Source organism: Macaca nemestrina, chromosome 11, assembly GCF_043159975.1.
Source record: "Macaca nemestrina isolate mMacNem1 chromosome 11, mMacNem.hap1, whole genome shotgun sequence".
NCBI classification, from domain to species: Eukaryota; Metazoa; Chordata; class Mammalia; order Primates; family Cercopithecidae; genus Macaca; species Macaca nemestrina.
The window spans coordinates 127,663,019-127,681,612 of record NC_092135.1 but is presented as its reverse complement, the minus strand read 5'-3'; the positions used below and the strand labels follow the sequence as shown (position 1 = coordinate 127,681,612).

The window sequence follows — 18,594 nt, the reverse complement described above, 5'->3', positions numbered from 1 at the left end:
GCGTACATGTGCTTGACTGATTTCTCTGAAGGAATGTGGACTTCTGCTGTGCTTGGCTCTCCTTCTGAGGTGGCCCCTGCCTCTCTGAGGACTGGTGGTTGTCAGCTGTGGGCTGTGGCAATGGAGCTGAAGCTGTGAGGCCTCTCAGGCCACCAGATAGGTGGTCCTTGCCTTAGTAATGTCATTCTCTAAGCTGCACAATGGAGGTTTGGACTTTCAGAATTAAGTTTTGCATTGATCCCTTGTGGTTTAAATGTATTTCTGCCTTTATAATGCATGTATTGAAATTCTTATTTGTGACTACATCAACCTCAGATGTTTTAAAAGTTGATTTCAGAAACATGGCTTTGAATGTCTCCTTTGTTCAAGTGAATAAAATTCTTCTGGTTGCATAATTCTTGAGGTGACAGCCATTCCACAAGGCCTTCCTAAAAATAAATCAGAAACAAGATAACAACATCGTGACTAAACAAGAAGTTCACATCCCTCCCTTTTCACGTGTTGCCTTCCAAATGTTGATCAATCTATCGTGTCTACTTTTTCCAACAATTTTTTAAAAAGTCCCATCATATAGCCTATGTTCCTGGACAGGCTGGGAATAGAGCAGTGAACACAGTAGATAAAATCTCTGAATTCATGCAGCTCACATTTTTGCAGGAGAGGGGTCAAGAAGAGACTACTTTAGATTTCACAGTGAGGGAAGGCTTCTGCTAGAAGGAGCATTTGAGTAGAGGATGGAATGAAATGAGGAAGAGAAGCCATGCAACGTCTGGAGAAAAAGTGTTCCAGGCAGGGGGTCCAGCAGGTGCAAAGGGCCTGAGGTGGCAATCAACTTGGTATAGTCCAGGGAGAGAGACAAGGTGAGGACGGGAGGCTACAAGGGAGGAGGAAGGTTTGTGGGAGGAGAGGAAGGGGCCTGACCAAAAAGAGCTTTGTCTGCCGAAGAAGGAGTTTGGATTTTACTTTGAGTTGATAGATTGTAAATACTGTAAATTAATTATTGACAGTTGAAATATTCTCTTCAGACACAAATCCATTGACTCTGATCTGAGCTTCTGTGAAGGAACTGCCAAGTGAGAGCATAGAATTAATGTGGTATTTTTGAAGCTTCATTTGATTCAAGCCCAAATCCCTTAATATTCCTTAAGGAGTCTGTTGGAAGTTGCTTGATGGGAATGATTAGCAGAACGAGTAGCTGATTTGCCATGCAGAGTTCTCTCCATGTATGTTGAAGTGTGTGAACTCACTTTAACAGGAGAGTGAGGGTCCCATTTCTCTGACGTTTATTCTGTACGGAATTCTATTTTGCAGTCAGCCCTGAGCAGCCAGGGGTATATCAGCTAGAGATCTGATTTTCTCTTTATCACAGAAACAAATCATAATTGAATCGGTGCTGAGAACATGACTGAACCCTTGCGCTATCTCAAGAGGAGCAGGTGGTTTTTTCACATCGTTTTGTAGCGTGTCTCCGACTACCAACAAATGGCCATTCAGAGGTCAACAGCGAAGGACTCTCAGATAAACACTTTCCCCAGACCTCGAACATAATTTAAACACATATAACTGAGTTCTCATCTTCCATATCTGGCGAGGGATGGGGTCACATTTCTCTGTAATCACCCTCCAAAATAATGAGATAAAAAATTTCATAAAATTCTGCTTAAGTCCCCACCACAGTCTCTTCTAGCCAGCAACTGTCATGCAAACTGATCATTTTGGAAGTCTTTAATTAAATAGTACAGTATCACCTTAAAAAGTAGTGTTGACCAGTTAGGAAACTAAGAGATACAGGTAAGCGCATCTGCAGGGCAGATAAAGTAGGCAGTCTTTTCTCATGAGGAAACCTTGCAAAGGTGCAGAACGTGGAAAAGGAGATTCCAATTTAGATTCCTAATATCATTTCGCAGCTGAAAATGTCAAAGTTGGTATCTTCCTAATGAGTTTTAACTATTTTTGCCCTAGAAAATTCCTCTAAATAATTGGTTCCTGAAATCAACATTATTGGGCGTTCTGGGTTTCGAGGAGGCTGCTCTCCGCTTTGTATTTTCTTGCTGGGTGCCTCTTATTTGTGGTAAGGTTAATGTTGGGATGACCTTGGTGAACATCCCCCTGCAACAGCACAAGTAGTTAAGACGTATATTCCACAGGAACAGCGTTTCCATTAGAGCAGTCGCTCTGAGACACAGAGCTAATTTCCCAGCGATGGCACCACTTTTCTTATGAGGGAATAATTGACCCATTTATGGTCTCATTTCAGCTTGTTGCAGATCCTTGTGCCAGCAACCCTTGTCACCATGGCAACTGTAGCAGCAGCAGCAGCAGCAGCAGCAGCAGCAGCAGCGATGGCTACCTCTGCATTTGCAATGAAGGCTATGAAGGTCCCAACTGTGAACAGGCACTTCCCAGTCTCCCAGCCACTGGCTGGACCGAATCCATGGCACCCAGACAGCTTCAGCCTGTCCCCCCTACTCAGGAGCCTGACAAAATCCTGCCGCACTCTCAGGCAACCGTGACATTGCCTACCTGGCAGCCGAAAACAGGGCAGAAAGTTGTAGAAATGAAATGGGATCAAGTGGAGGTGAGAACGTTCTATCGTGTACATTTTTACATTAGGAACCAGAAATCTTAAAGTGATTCCAGTGGTTCTAGTATCAGCAATGAAAATTGAAAACATTTTAAGTTAAATCACGAGCAAAATATGTCCCTAAACTTATTCCTGTCTGCATTTGTGTGTACGATGGTTTTGTACGTATAAAAAGAGTAAACAAAAAAATGAATCAAATTATTTTTTGGAATGGTATCCACATGTATTTCGGTGAGATAACCTTAGATTTTGGGGCAGACAGCTCAGTGTAGCCATGTAAAGGAACATGTCATAGGATCCTCCATTGCTGACCTTATTTTCCTTCCTGGGGGTGTGTCTTAGTCTGTTAAGGCTGCTGTCACAAACACGCCACAAACTGGGTTGCTTATAACCAACACACAGTATTGGTCCATTCTTGTGTGGCTGTGAAGAAATACATGAGGCTGGGGGCAATTTATAGAGGAAAGGGATTTCTTGGCTCATTGTTCTTTAGGCTGTACATAAAGCATGGCACTAGCATCTGCTTGTGGTGAGCCTCTGGAAGCTTACAATCATGGCGGAAGGCAAAGGGGAGCCAGTGTGTCACGTGGTGAGAGTGAGGGAAAGAGAGAGAAGGGAGACGTCCCAGAAAACAATCCAATCTCACATGAACTCACTTATCACCAACGGGACGGTGCTGTCTTTCATGAGGAATCTGCCCCCATGGCCCAAACATCTCCTACCAGACCCCACCTCCCACATTGGAGATCACATTTCCATATGAGATATGAAGACACATATCCAAACCATATCACAGACATGTATTTCTCACAGCTTTGGAGACTAGGAAGTCCACGATCAAGGCAGATTCAGAATCTGATGAGGGCCTGCTTCTTCACAGCCCGCATCTTCTCACTGTAATCTCACATGGTGGAAGGCGCTTTGGAGCTCTTTCAGGTCTTTTACAAGGGCACTGATCTCATTTGCCAGCCCTGTGCCCTCCTAACCTGACCACCTCTCAAAGGCCCCACATCTTAATACCATTATCATGGAGGTTAGCATTTCACTCATGAATTTAGAGGGGCGCAAACATTCAGACCACGGCAGACCACAACGCTCAACTATTTTTTCTTTCTGTTGTTATTTAGGTTCTATTTTTGGTACCTTGAAGTATTTCAGTGGGGTTTAGAAAAAAGAAGCTATCAATGATTTTGACATATTTTTAGAATGCATTTGACAAAGAAACTTCCAAGTTTTATTTATTTTGGCAATAGCAAAGTCTGTTTGTTGGAACTTCTCCTATCTGAGTTTGAGTTTGGCTGTTTTATCTTCAAGCTCTTCAAAAGTATTTTCAGTAGGCTCCTAGAAATTGACATAAAATAAATAAATGCTGGCTAGAAGAGTTGGGGAACAAATCCAAACCATGAGTTTGAAGTGACATTGGGGTGTGTAATTCCATTCTATATCTTATACTTTATATGTATGACATCCATATAAACCTGTGTCGGTATATTATTATTACAAGTTTCACAGTGTAAATGAAAAAAAAAAAACCAGAGATTTTTGCATAGCATGTATTAGAGTCAAGGAATGTGTCTAGAAATTTCCTTTATTGTTTTAAAAGAGATAGTAGCATTTCTCCTTTTATTTTCTTGAGTAATTCTTACCAGTTGACCCACTTTTTTTTTTTTTTTTTTTTTTTTGGCATTACTGCACAGCTTATGAAGGCCACATTCAGACTGCAGGGCAATGTTTTTAGCTTACCTACAAAACTGTGAACTTGTTCTGATTTCAGACTTTTAATAAATGCTTTGAAGTTATGATGTTAATGCTTCTTTGCTGGCTGACTCAGTTCTTAAATGTGAACTAGATTTGATTCAAGTTTATCAAAGAAGTGCCCTTTAAAAGAAAATTTTTCCCCAGCCAGCCATTTCAATCTATTTATTTAAAGTCATGTTATTTTACAGTTGGTAAGTGTAAAAAGAAATGCCTCCTCTTCCTGCTGGGCGCGGTGGCTCACGCCTGTAATTCCAGCACTTTGGGGGGCTGAGGAGGGCGGATCACGGGGTCAGGAGATCGAGACCATCCTGGCTAACATGGTGACACCCTGTCTCTACTAAAAATACAAAAAATTAGCCAGGTGTGGTGGCGGGCGCCTGTAGTCCCAGCTACTCCGGAGGCTGAGGCAGGAGAATGGCGTGAACCCGGGAGGCGGAGCTTGCAGTGAGCCGAGATTGCAGCCACTGCACTCCAGTTTGGGTGACAGAGCCAGACTCCGTCTCAATTAAAAAAAAAAAGAGGCTGGGTGCGGTGGCTCAAGCCTGTAATCCCAGCACTTTGGGAGGCCAAGACGGGCGGATCACGAGGTCAGAAGATCGAGACCATCCTGGCTAACACGGTGAAACCCCGTCTCTACTAAGAAATACAAAAAACTAGCCGGGCGAGGTGGCGGCGCCTGTAGTCCCAGCTACTCCGGAGGCTGAGGCAGGAGAATGGCGTAAACCCGGGAGGCGGAGCTTGCAGTGAGCTGAGATCCGGCCACTGCACTCCAGCCTGGGCGACAGAGCGAGACTCCGCCTCAAAAAAAAAAAAAAAAAAAAAAAAAGAAAGAAAGAAAGAAAGAAAGAAATGCCTCGTCTTCCTATATCATGGGTTATTTCTTAGGCTGTTCATGAGGCAGGTTTAAAGTGCCAGAGGAAGACATGTTAATATGTATGCCTAACCTGATGGAAACCAGGAGGCATATTACTACCCCCTTTCCATGAAGTAATGATGCTTTGGAAGCATAAAGTTACTTGGAGCCTTAGAGGCTTGGGTAACAGCCATCTGTTATACAAATTTAATAAGTTATACTCACATCTTTGAATATCAGTGGTGGGGTTTATCCATAGAATTTCACTGTAGGGCATTCTGGAAAATAATATCTAAGTGTGGGCTGTGGAGTGAAATTGCTGAGGGTTTCTGTATTGTTCTCAATTAATTCTGTGATGATGAATACTTTTAATATTGCTTCATTTTCATTGACATGGGGGAGGACAGCAACTGTGGCATGAGGAATAAGTGCATAAACTGGCCAGGAGTATCTCACTGGACATAGCTCAAGGTTTTGGAATATGCTTTTTGATGAGCACAGTCCTCCCCCCACCAGTTGAACTTCTCTTTTAAAAAATACACATCCATATAATACTTTTGGGAAATAATTTAAAAGTGAAGGTATAGCCTACAAGGAAAAAGAAAGGCAGCGTTCAAGCTCCCCAGCCTCAGCATGTGCTCCTGGACCCACCAGCACAGAGAGGAGTCATCAGGCCTGATACTACATGCCCTTTGCAAGTTGAAGGCTGACTTGCCTACTCATTAGGCTTTTACCTGCTGTTTGTAAGTTAGTCCTTAAAGTTGGCCTCCTGGTTACCATCAGGTTAGGCACCGTGCAAGGGTCAATGACTGCTTGTTAAATGAATGGAAAAAGAGCAGGGAGTGACATCTGCTTCCTGTCTTGCAATATCCTATTGATCAGTTTTAACAATCCCAGGAATTTGTAGATTGCTCTCAGGGAAGCTGTTGCATTTCAGAACATCGAATGACAGAGATTTCATTTTCTTTTGAGTTTGTAAGGCTTCATTTCTTCATCTCCTCTCTAGCCCTACCCCCGCATCATCAAAAGGGATGAAGGAAATTCAGCATGGAATTGTGCTTTATCATATTATGTTATACTATAAACAACCCCAATCACATGTCAGTTTTTTTTCCTTCCCAGGTGATCCCAGATATTGCCTGTGGGAATGCCAGTTCTAACAGCTCTGCGGGTGGCCGCCTGGTAACCTTTGAAGTGCCACAGAACACCTCAGTCAAGTAAGATAATTCTGAGTTACAAACTGTTAAGAGTGATGCTGTGACCTATATGTGGGGTTGTGTCCATCCATGGACCTGGTGTGTCAGTGGCCAGTCAAGTGAGAAATGTGAGCAGATTCCACGGGTAGGTGTGGCCCCTGTCATTTGAAAACTAGAGGAAGCGATTTCAGAGATTACAGTGAGGGTCGTCAAGCTGGAGATGTGGAATTGAGAAATTGGACTGGATGAGTCTGGTGTGAGGTGACAATTCGTGCGGCCTTAGATAAGATCCCAGCCAGATTCCTTGTCTCCTAAATGCTTTGCTTCCCAAATTATTGGCCCCTTAAGGTTTTAAGGAACGATCAGTTACATTAAGATGCATAATTTGGCCCAAATTTAAAATCTACATATTACAATTTTCTCTTTATTTTTGATTATTTTTACTTAATTATTTTTACAATTTTCTCTTTAAAAGCAAGCGTACAAAGAGAGTGTTTTGTTTTAAACTCAAGCTCTTTCAAATGGCAGGGTCCATTGTCACCGGTGGGGAAGAGGGAGAGGCATAGGGAAGGAGTGCTGGCTGAGACCTGGTATGTGTGGTGCTTTATGTGAGGCTCAAGTCAGCAGGTGCCCGGGAGCACAAAGCTGGGGGTGGGATATGGGCCAGTATTAGGGTGCCTCAGGCCAGCTGATAGCCCTGCACTGCCCATCCTTCTCTGTTGCCATTGACTGCCGCCCTCCCCACACTTTCCATGCAACCTAAGGGGCATTTGCTGCCCAGTCTTTGGGGATTTTTAGAAGACTGGGAACATGTGTCCTGGTTAACCAGGTGGATGCATTGGCTCCCTTTTAAGGGGCCTGCAGGCACTATAGGTCTCTTCCACGTATCCATGGCCATTTTTGTCTATCTGGCTTTCTAAACAATGGAGTCCCTGAACATGTTTGGAAGAGCGACTTTGTTACATCGCTCTTGCACCCTGGCTCCCCACAGCCTTGAACTCACTCTGGCAAGGGAAGAGCCTGGAAGGGCTGCTTGGGAACCCCTTGGGCTCAGGAGGAACACCCCCATTGGGAGAGGAGGGAGAGGTGGAGTCTGAGGCAGCTTCCAGCTCTACCAGCAGGGGGACCCCGGTCCTAAGTGTTTCTTTCACTGCTCAAATGACAGCTTAAATCCCGGCGGTCCTGGTCTAGTTTTAGGAGCAGGATCTCTAGTTTCCTTTACTCTTATGAAAACATCTCTCAGCCTTTTCTTGTCTAGATCATATTATCTTACCTTGATAAACCTTTCCGAATTTTCTGGTCTTCTATCTCGTTAAATGCTTTTGTTTTTTTCCTCTCGACAAACCTGCCATTCTCTGAGACTCCCTTCGGCTGCAGAACGGGACAGAATTAGCAGAGTCTGACTCAGACGAAGTGAGATGGGAGTGCCGGGTGACCTGTGGGCTCTGAATTCACTTGTGGGGGTTACTAGCTCCTTACACTTTCATTTCCTCATGAATTTAGTCACGTAGCAAAGCTTTACTGAGCCCCTGCTGTATGCCAGGAGCTCTGTGCTAGGGGAGCGGCTCTGCAGAGTCTACTGTGATCTTCTCCAGGAGCACTGGGCAGAATGGGCAGCTGTTGGGATGTTGGCAAGTGGTCAGGGGTCTCTGGGAAGAGGTAATATGTGGGCTAGGAGCACATTTCCAAGGTGGAGAAGGAGACAAAGCTTGGGAGCTGAGAAAGAACTGGGTTGGGGTAACTCCTAGTAGCTGAAGCATTGGGCTGTGAGGAGGAAGGCACAGGAGGGCAGCTGGGGTTGGGGTTGGGGTTGAGGTTGAGGTTGATGGGCTTTCTATAACATCCTATTCTCTGTGGGTTTTTTTTTTTTTTTAAACCAAAAATGAGCCAGGGGAAGCCTGAAGCATTGGGAGGTGGATTGTGTATGTGTGTGTGTGTGTGTGTGTGTGTGTGTGTGTGTGTGTGTGTTTGTGTGTGTGTGTGTGGAGGGGTTTGGGGAGGGGTGACACACTTTTGCTTATTTTGGCAGCATAACTCAGGTGGCTGTGTTGGGTTGCAGTCCACATTTATGACAAATTTAAGCAAAACTCTTTATGTTGTGTGGCTATGGAAGGATTTGTCTGAAAGAGAACTCAATGTACTCTTTTACTGTTCATCAAAGTGGTTACTCAAAGGTGAGTTACCAGTGACTCATTTTGTGGTACGCTGTGAACGAGTGGGAGTGTGCACAGTTATACTGGACGCCCGCGTATCCGTTTATGCCATCGATTTCCTGGTATCTTGGTAGATGCATATGCCATCTTTATATTCATTTTTAATTTGAAGGACTGGTTCTAAGATGAATTTTTCTGAAAGGAGCTTTCTGTTTACATCATTCCTGTTTCCAGGATTCGGCAAGATGCCACTGCCTCACTGATTTTGCTCTGGAAGGTCACGGCCACAGGATTCCAACAGTGCTCCCTCATAGATGGACGAAGTGTGACCCCCCTTCAGGCTTCAGGGGGACTGGTCCTCCTGGAGGAGATGCTCACCTTGGGGAATAATCACTTTATTGGTGAGTTACCAAAATCTTCTACTCAACACTGCATCTGATTCAACCCTACCTTGGGTTGGTGTTGAGACAGTAAGAAGGGAATTTTGCTCAGATAATCTGAATTCTAGCCATCAATGCTATTTCCTCCACTTTGGTAAGGTTTTAGAATAAAAACTGGATTCTAACATAATATTTCTTTTTTTTTTTTTTTTTTTTTTCACTGAGTCTCGCTCAGTCACCTAGGCTGGAGTGCACTGGCGCGATCTCGGCTCACTGCAACCACTGCCTCCCGAGTTCAAGTGATTCTCCTGCCTTAGCCTCCTGAGCAACTGGGACTACAGGCACCCATCATCACACTCGGCTCATTTTGCATTTTTAGTAGAGATGGGGTTTCACCACCCTGGCCAGGTTGGTCTCGAAATCCTGACCGCAGGTGATCCGCCCGCCTCGGCCTCCCAAAGTGTTGGGATTACAGGCATGAGCCACCGAGCCTGACCCTGACATAATATTTCTAGTGTGGCTCAAAGTGGAAAAGGCTTGGGCTCTGGAATCCAGTGACTGTGTTCCAGCCCTGGCGAAGGCATCACAGGTGTGTGATCTTTGGTACTGAACGCTCTGGCTGTCAGTTTTCCTCTGGAGTCTTTCATCTGCTTCTTTTTCCAGGAACTATGGGCAACTTGAGGTGTTGGATGTTGATCTCTCAGGATAACTTTTGTTACCACTTGATTCTGGCCTGACTTAGGGCGTTCAAGCACAGCACCTTGCAGTGATTTGCCACTGCAGGGCCTCCAACTCAGAAGTAACTGGTGGGATTACAGCTCTCTTTGGAGCCCCTCTCCTCCTTAGCCACCCCTCCTGCATCAGTCACTTCTAACTTTTTACTCTCTCTTGAACTTGCTTCTGTAGTTTTAACCTTCTCAAACTACCACGTCCAATTAGCTGTTTTCTTTTCTTCTTCTTGTTTTTATTTAGACAGAGTCTCGCTCTGTCGCTCAGGCTGGAGTGCAATGGTGCAATCTTAGCTCACTGCAACCTTGGCCTCCCAGGTTCATGTAATTCCCCTGCCTCAGCCTCCCAAGTAGCTAGGAATACAGGCGTGCACCACCACACCCAGCTAAATTTTTTTTTTTTGGTATTTTAGTAGAGATGGGGTTTCACCATGTTGGCCAGGATAGTCTCAATCTCCTGACCTCATGATCCGCCCACCTTGGCCTCCCAAAGTGCTGGGATTACAGGCCAATTCGTTGTTTTCTAATTTCTCTGTCTTGGTATAGAAATGGCCGCCAGAAAGACAGACCCTCAGTATTCCCTCCCCCACCCACTGCCTCTTGCTTGGACACTTGGACAGTTCCCAGAGGACCACCTTTCCCCTAGTTTAGTGTTCTGTGTCCTTTCAGTTGTCTTTGTTTCTCATCCAGCACATAGTACCTTTGGGGTTGGAACTTGGAACTCTTGTCCCTTCGTGTGCTGACATAATGTTCCATCTTGCATCTCAATTCAAAGGCCCAAGCTCAAGTTTAGAATCTACCCATCCCAGTCTAATGCACCCAAGCAGCTTCTTGCATCCTGCTCTTAATTCCTTCTCCTGTCTGACTATATATTGCAACCATCCTCACCTGGAGGATGGGGTAGGCATCCTCCTAACAGCACCTGTCTCTCAGGGTTGTTGGTCAGGTTAAATTAGATAACGAATGTACAAGGGTAATTGACAAATGTTAAGGATTATCCTCGGGCATTTTCTCTATTTTTTTTCTGGAGAATACTAAATATTTTGCTAAATGGAAAATATGCATTTAGACTCACCCTCTAAAATATGATGCAAATATCATAATGAAGATAAAGGGATATAAGAAAGTGCTCAGGTCTCTATAATTTATATTGTATTTTATGTTTGACTGACCCTGTTCAGATGAGAAGGTCTTTTTTTTAATCTTTGGAAGGCCAGCTGGGGGAGCAGGAATTTTACTGGGTGAAAAGAAGGTAAAGAGAAATTTGTCTGGGGAATGAACATGGCTTGTCAAAGAGAGGAGTGCGTTTAACTTCAGACTGGTGTTTGACTATCAGGATGAATGACAGATAATCAGAAATTGTGCGATAAAGTCTTGTCAAGAATCAAAGCTAAATTTCACTCCCCAATGCATTTCAAGTAACTGTTATTTGCTATCATATCTGCTGTAAAGATTTATCTAAAAGGACGTAGTTTCTATATTTTGATAGTTTTATTTTATATTGAATTTAAGTTTTTCTGTTTAGTATGACGTGGAGCCAATATTAAAAGAAAACATATAAAGTATCACTACTCTTTAAAATGTTCTTAACGTTACCAGAAGATACTTATTTGAGATACAGACAGTCTCTGACCTACGCTGGTTCCACTTAATGACTTTTTGACTTTACAATGGTTTGAAAGCTGTTAACATTCAATAGAAGCTGTATTTCAAGCACCCGTACAACTATCCTGTTTTTTACTTTCAGTACAGTATTCAATAAGTTGTATAAGATATTCAACAGTTTATTATAAAATAGGCTTTGTGTTAGATAATTTTGCCCATCTGCTGGTCAATGTAAGTGTTTTGAGCACATTTAAATTAGGTGAGGCTAAGCTGTGAGGTTCAGTAGGTCAAGTCTATTACATGCATTTTTGACTTACAGTATTTTCAGTTTACACTAGGTTTATTGGGATGTGACCTCATTGTAAGTTGAGGAGTGTCTGTATAAGTTCACATTTTATACTACTTTTGGTTGTAACATAGCTATGACCTTAGACTGACATTGGGATTGAGGATGGGGATTAATTGAGATGGATTTTCCAGTATTAATGTAAATTTATTCTTTTGGGATAGAAGAAATCTCTTGAACTCGTACATATTTTGAGCTCATTTTGCTAACCAAAAATTATGTGGCAAAAATTATCTTAGATGAAATGTATTATTCCTTGGGGGAATAATCTTTAAAACTTTGATATATTAATAACTATGTTAAGGAATTCTTTTCCCCAAATTATAGTTTAGATTATGAGGAGAAGGCAATGATTTTGAGTAACATCTTTTATTTTGATAAACCATTTTTTTTTTCATTTTGAAAATTTGTTATCTTTCTAAATTTTCTAGTTAGGGCTTTCTGGGTCTTTTATGTGGCTTTGTAAGGAGATCACGATCTTTTGGTGTTATTCTCTTCAAAGGTAGCCAGCAGTCCTGTCCCGAGCTCTTCCTGGGGAGGGACGGCCAGGTTCCTAACCATGATAAATCAGCTCCACCTCCACACCGCCAGCTGCTTCTCTTACAAAATTTTTTCATCTTTAAGAAACAAGATGTATCTTTTGCAATCTTTGCAGAAGGCTGATGCTCACTATGTTGACATGTGTTTAACGCTCTTTTTGTTTTATTTTTAAAAAGGAGCTTATTAAAGCAATTTACTTTTACAATCTGGACTTTCTAGACCCAAATACGTTTTAGCTCAGGCTATTTTTAAGAGTACAGTGGCGTTCATTTAACAAACAAACCGATGCTAGGGTGGGCGGAAGAAAACTTCTACAGTAGAGGAAGAGTAAAGTTTCAGAATTATGTTGCTGTGTTTCTGTCCCTCCTGCTTGCTTTTTAGAGAGAAGTTTGAGGCACTTTCAGGAATTGACTGTCTCCTGCTTTCCCTTCGCTCTCGATAGTTTGCACATGCATAACTAAGGACCGCAAATGTTAAATTCAGCTGGATAATAAATAAATAAATAAATATAAACATAACTGATGGCCAAAGGTATTTTCCTGTTTCTATGCAACAGAGCAGAGGAGTCCCTTCTGTGTCTTTGGGAGACAAACTTGGTTGCTGTCACCAGATTTACACAAATACTCTTCAAAAGTTTATTGCCGGGAGCCTAATGTTCCTCATTCCAGATGAAGATAATATACTTACATTTGGCTTATTTCCATGTTATTACAGTTCATTTCTTCATGGTTTTCCTTCATGACCACTGCCTTGTTAATATTTATAGTGTTTTGCAGAGAGAAAGAGATGATAGAACTTTTTACCAAGTGTGTTGTTGTTCTCTCTGTGCCTCAACTTCTTTCCTCCTGTGTTGCCACCACATTTCGACTCTTCTGTCTCCTCTCTTTAATTATCTGTCCTGTTTTCCCTAAATATGTTACTTCCAAATATGTTATTTGCTTGATGCCACGCATTGGGGTACATATCTAAATTAGCCTTTGTTTAACGTTGTCTGTCTCACGGGGAGCATCGGAGGCGCTCATTAGTGTCCTGAATGATTCATTTGCTGGATGTTTCGTATTTTCGAAGAGTCAAATTCATTGCTCTAGTCACATTTCCATGAAACAGCTATGGCTTGCCTGTCTTAAGTATGAGATATATATGTATTTTTAAACTGGCTGTTGCTTAGATGTGATGGCCGATCTCAGGGGTGAGGATCAAACCAGATCTCTGGAGTGTGGCTTCTGTGTTAGGAAGCTGCTGAAGGTCACCATTTCCTTTGGTGAAAGCCCCTTTGGGCCGCTTTTAAGGCTTTTCCCCATCTTGCCCCCTGCCCTCAGGCATAGTTCTCCTCTATTCTGTGCAGTGGACTTCTGCCCTCCAGCTCACTGCCAGCCCCATCCTCACTGGGGATGCAACCGTCTCCCACCCCCGTTCTCTCTGAGCCTCAGACCTCTAAACACAACTCATTTCTAAGGCCTCACTGAAATCCCCCTCTTCTGGAGTGGTTTATGAAGAAAATGGCTGGTTAAAATTCTGTTCAACGTGCATTCTTAGATCTCCTTTAACTGCTACATTCTTATACACACAGAGGCACCCTGGAATATTCTAACAGTTATTCTCCCTGGAATATTCTCCTTTGGATCAGAAAACTCAGGCAGGGCCTGTCTGCTTTATCCACATTCCCTGCCTGCCTCAGAGAAACCCCAATTTTTTTCCTGCACACTTTTCTTTCTTATGGTTCGTGTTGTTACCTCCATCTGATATTCTACCCCTTCTCTCTTCTTTGAAGTTATTTTCATTTTGATCCAGTCTATTCCTCTCTCCATTGTTCCTTTGTAGTGGTCTTTCTAGCTTCCTATATTTGCCTTTTTCTTTTCCTTCATTCTGTTCTCCTGCCCATAGCCTACTATTTTTTCAATCGCGTTTATTAGGTACACATTTGTACCATCCTTTCTTACAGTTTCAGTACATTTTTTAAAATGTCTAACTTATAAGTGCACATTACTGTTTAATCCAGACCATTGGTATTTCACATATGGCCTCCTAAAATGCTTCTCTCATAACTTTAGATCTGCTGTAACTTCACAAGGCGTGAATGGTACAACCCATGGCTGATAAGAATGTCCTTTCTGGAGCTGAGGTCATTTCTTCAGGATTATAGTCATCAAATTAACCACGGAACCCTGGAAACCAACAAATTGCAGGTCTTTGTAACCGACATCTTAACTGGATTAGAACGTTTCCCAGTCTGCCCGTGGCTCCTCTGAGCCTCCTGGGAGCTCTAGAGAGAGTGCTTTCAGTTGCCTTGATTCTACATTTCTAGCCTGAAAAGATTCTTGTTTTGAAAATGGTTGCTACGGCAGTGCATTCACTTATTTGTTTGTTTGTTTTTCTCTTGAGAAATAAGACACGAATAACTAGGTGCTTTGGGAGATATAAGGAGGAATAAGACTTTTCTTTTACCAAAGTAGTGAGACTGTCCTGGTGCTCTGGCCCTTCACAGCCCCCAAGGTTTCGTGCTTATGGACTTACCTAATGCTCTGTCCTGACTGGCACAGTGATGCTTCCTTGGAGATACAGTGTTTTGTAGCCTAACAGTTTATACTATGTTTAGGGAAAAAAATGGAATTCTCAACACTCAGCCAACGAACACCATTGTTCTTAGGCAAAAGTTCCTAGTTTGGGCTCAGTGGGCCTCTGGTTTTGAGGTAGTCATAGGAGTCAAAAGTCCACTTCATATATCTCATGAATCTCCTGAAAATGTACTTGGGTATATCTGTGCATCCTTTTCAGGAGAGAGTCAAAACCTCATTGGATTCTCAAAGATATCCGAGTCCCTAAAAATTGTAGAGCACCACTTAAAGCTACCTGTGGGAGGATGTATGTTTTTCAGCATTCTCTGCTCATCCAGTTATATTTCCTTTGACAGATGTACTTGCTTCCTAAGTCTCCATATTGAGGAACTTAAATTATTTATTTATATCTGTAAGCAGCAGAGCTGTGGGAAATATTCAGTTCTGTATTAGTTTAGAAAAGATGCATTGCATGCCTCTCATTTTCCAAGCACTGTGGTAGTCTGGACATGCAAAGATGATTTAGGTGTGGTCTCTGAGTGAATGGGGCAGCAGAAGCTTAGACAAGTGCCCAAGACAGGGTTGTATATAAGTGGCCATGGGATTCAGAGGAAGGAGCAGCTAACTCTGCCAGAGGGAGGGAAGGCAGGCCAGTATTCTCCTTGGATGTACAAAGGGCAGTGTGTGTGTGTGTGTGTGTGTGTGGCATTTTGATGGCACAGTAGTCTGTGCTAATAAGATCATTTGATAACAGTGCTAGAAATGGACTAGTGGCCATCACAACTGGATGAGTTACATTTCAACAAGCATGTAACAGAACCTTTGAATATGGCACCTGCCTCCACCCAGCTGCCTCTTATCTTGGATATGAACACATTTATGTAAAGGTAGGGCTCAAGGTGTGGATGATATTTCTTGAGTTCTCTGTTTATCTTAGGAAAAAGAGGGATCTTCTAGTCTTCGATGTGAATTTCCAGGTAGTCCTTTGGAATTCCTTAGTAAAGCTCTGTTTTCTTATTCTTGAACTCTGCTTCCCTCCCTTCTGGGTAAACTATTCCTATAAGCCTAGTCCTTTAAAACGAAAGTCTCAAAAGCAACTGGAGCTGGAGTACCTCATTCTGTAAATTCGACAGAGAGTGATTTTGGAGAATGTCTTCCTGAAAGGCAGGGGACACCACTGGGACTATATTAGCTGGGGTAAGGGCTGCTGGCAGTATTGAAAAGCGGGGAAAGTTTCAGTAGAAAAGTAGGAGTGGGGAATGTTGCTAACATCTCAGCTTGGCTGGAGGGCTTCCTGAAGCCAGGAATGGTGGCCAGTGTTAATTTTCTGTGTGTGTCTGTGTTAGCAATTTAGGCATCAAGTCTCTAGATGTGTATTCCTTTGTCTCAGCCATTTCTTGACGAATCCTTTTGTTTCCTGCTCAGGAATTAAAAGGAATCCAGAGATTAAAAGGCCAGATCCTGCCACTCCCTAACTGCCCTCCTGTTCCGTCTTGCTACTGTCTGACTACCAGCTCCTGTGACTGCTTCCTGGCCATGTGGAGCAGCCAGGACCTGGCTCCCTGTGGAAGACTCAGGGTTACAGGGAAGAGATGGGAGGAGACAGGGTGAGTGACCGACCAGGACATGTCAGAAGAAAGGACTCCCATAGGTAGTGAAAGATCCTTAGCATACGTTTTTCTGTTGTCAGAAAAGCCCACGGGGAGATGCAGAACCAAACTAGTAATTCACCTCTTGGTACTGTGAAGAGCTGAGGGTCTGCGTGTCTTTCTTCTGTACACTCTGACTTTAGGTGAGATTTTCTCTGCCTCTAATATTCACTTAAGTTGAATTTCACTCTTTAATCTTACGTATTTCCGTGAGCCTCTCAGATCTTATAGAGTAAGTTAAGATATAAAGAAATAAGGTAGTCGGCAGGACACTTAAATTTTTGGAATATTTTTTAACTTGATAGTATCTTTATTGATTATATATTTTTCAGGATCTTTGTGTCCCAGCTCTGATGCAGTGAAGCTGGGTTGATTCTCTAAAATGCATTAACTCATCTTTTGTAATCCATCTTTACTGAATGTAAATTCTTACTAGCACACTGGCACCCTGGAATATTCTAACAAGTTGTTCTCCCTGGAATATTCTCCTTTGGATCAGAAAACTCAGGCAGGGCATATCTGCTTTATCCACACTTATTTGTTTGTTTGTTTGTTTGTTTTTTTCTTTTGAGACAGCATCTCTCTTTGTTGCCCGTGCTGGAGAGCAATGGCGTGATCTCTGCTCACTGTAGCCTCTGCCTCCAGGGCTCAAGTGATTCTCCTGCCTCAGCCTCCTGAGTAGCTGGGATTACAGGCTCCCACCACCATGCCCAGCTAATTTTTGTATCTTTAGTAGAGATGGGGTCCTGACCTCAAATGATCCGCCTGCCTCAGCCTCCCAAAGTGCTGGGATTACAGGCATGAACCACGGCACCCGGCCTATCCACCCTTCTAGAACTGCCCATTTTCTATCACTGCCCCTTTCATTCTCATGTCAGGTCCTGTATTCTCCAGACCTGCCCAGTTACGTGAAACCTCTAGTCTCTGGCCAATTCTCAAACAAGCCTGCAGTACTTTATTAGCTTTTATTGGTGGAGGGAGTTCCCATGTATATCTTACCATTCAAATCAAGTTTCCTGGGGTCCCTGGACCCTTGGTTGTACATTGAACTGGAATATTCTCCTCTAAATGCATAGACACTAAGCTTCCTCCAGCTTCCTAGAGTAAAACCTGATTTCCTTATGCATAAAGTCCCACTGCACACAGTCCCAGCTTCATGACTCTTACCCTGACTAGCTGCTGCATCTGTGGCAGGTTCCCCTCTCTGTGGTCTGGACCCTGATTTCATGATAGTCCCAGTAGTTCTGCCTTGGACCATGACCTGTTCTTAGATACCAAGGCCAGCCCAGATTGGGGCTGTGTCTTTCCTACCTCTGAACCCTGTGGTTTGGCTTGCTGGCCAGCCTTCCTAGCTGTTCACCTAACTCAGCTCTGTGGGTTTCCCACTGGTTCTTCTCTGTACAGCTGGCATTGTTTCTCCCCACTCTGACTCCCTTCCCCTTCTTTTATAAAATCTTTGCTTTACCAGTCATGCGTCTCACATTTCTTTCTGCTAATCACATCGACAGCCAGTGTCACACAAAGTAGCATCAGAATGTTCTCCATTCCCCGCCAACCAACTTTTTTTGGCATGATGATTTTATATGTTTAATTAAACTGTAAGCTTCTAGAGAGATTGGACCACGCCATAGCTTCTTGCAACCATGATGACCACAAGGTTGTCACTTGACTGGTTAAATTTTGTTCCTATGTAAAAGTGATTCTGCCATTTCCTAATGCCACGTGAAGGAAATTCCCAACTGCAAAATGTCAACGTTAAGAATTCTTTGTAGGTTTTCACAACCCACCTCTGTGACATTTAAATCCTCATTCCCCCTTTTTATTACATATTACATTAAAAGTATTTTAGAGGATCAAATCCAAAAAAAAAAAAAAAAAAAAAAAAGAGAGAGAGAGAAACTTTTCATCATTCTTTTGGGAATGTTACATTTTGTCCTCTAAGATACCTTGCTCTGGGGGCCAGGGGTAAAACAGTTGAAGGAAGTTTAGAAAAGATACCATCTATAGAATCGTTAACATCTTTCACTAAAAGCTTAAGATTTTTAAAAAATGCAAATATTTCACCTTTTCATGGTCATTTTAAAACCACGGTTGAGTAAGGTCTGTTGAGCTCCCTGCGATGATGGGGTGGGGAGTGTAGCGGGGAGACCCATAGGAATGGTCAAAGCAATAGTTCGAAAAGAACAAAAGCAGAGGAAATATAAAGCTTCCCTGAATGGCATAATTTACATCAAATTCTGATAGCTC

General features: G+C 42.9%; 1 protein-coding gene across 5 annotated transcripts in view; it reads left to right on the top strand.

Moving 5' to 3' along the window:
• The window catches only part of LOC105473962 (delta/notch like EGF repeat containing), a 363,113-nt gene that overhangs the window by 127,146 nt on the left and 217,373 nt on the right, over positions 1 to 18,594 (top strand). For all 5 annotated transcript variants that reach the window (XM_011728232.2, XM_071073494.1, XM_011728235.2 and 2 more), the window contains exons 2-4: positions 2,258 to 2,578; positions 6,318 to 6,412; positions 8,779 to 8,945. In XM_011728232.2, coding sequence (XP_011726534.2) covers positions 2,258 to 2,578; positions 6,318 to 6,412; positions 8,779 to 8,945 — 583 coding nt within the window. The remainder of the gene's footprint in view (positions 1 to 2,257; positions 2,579 to 6,317; positions 6,413 to 8,778; positions 8,946 to 18,594) is intronic.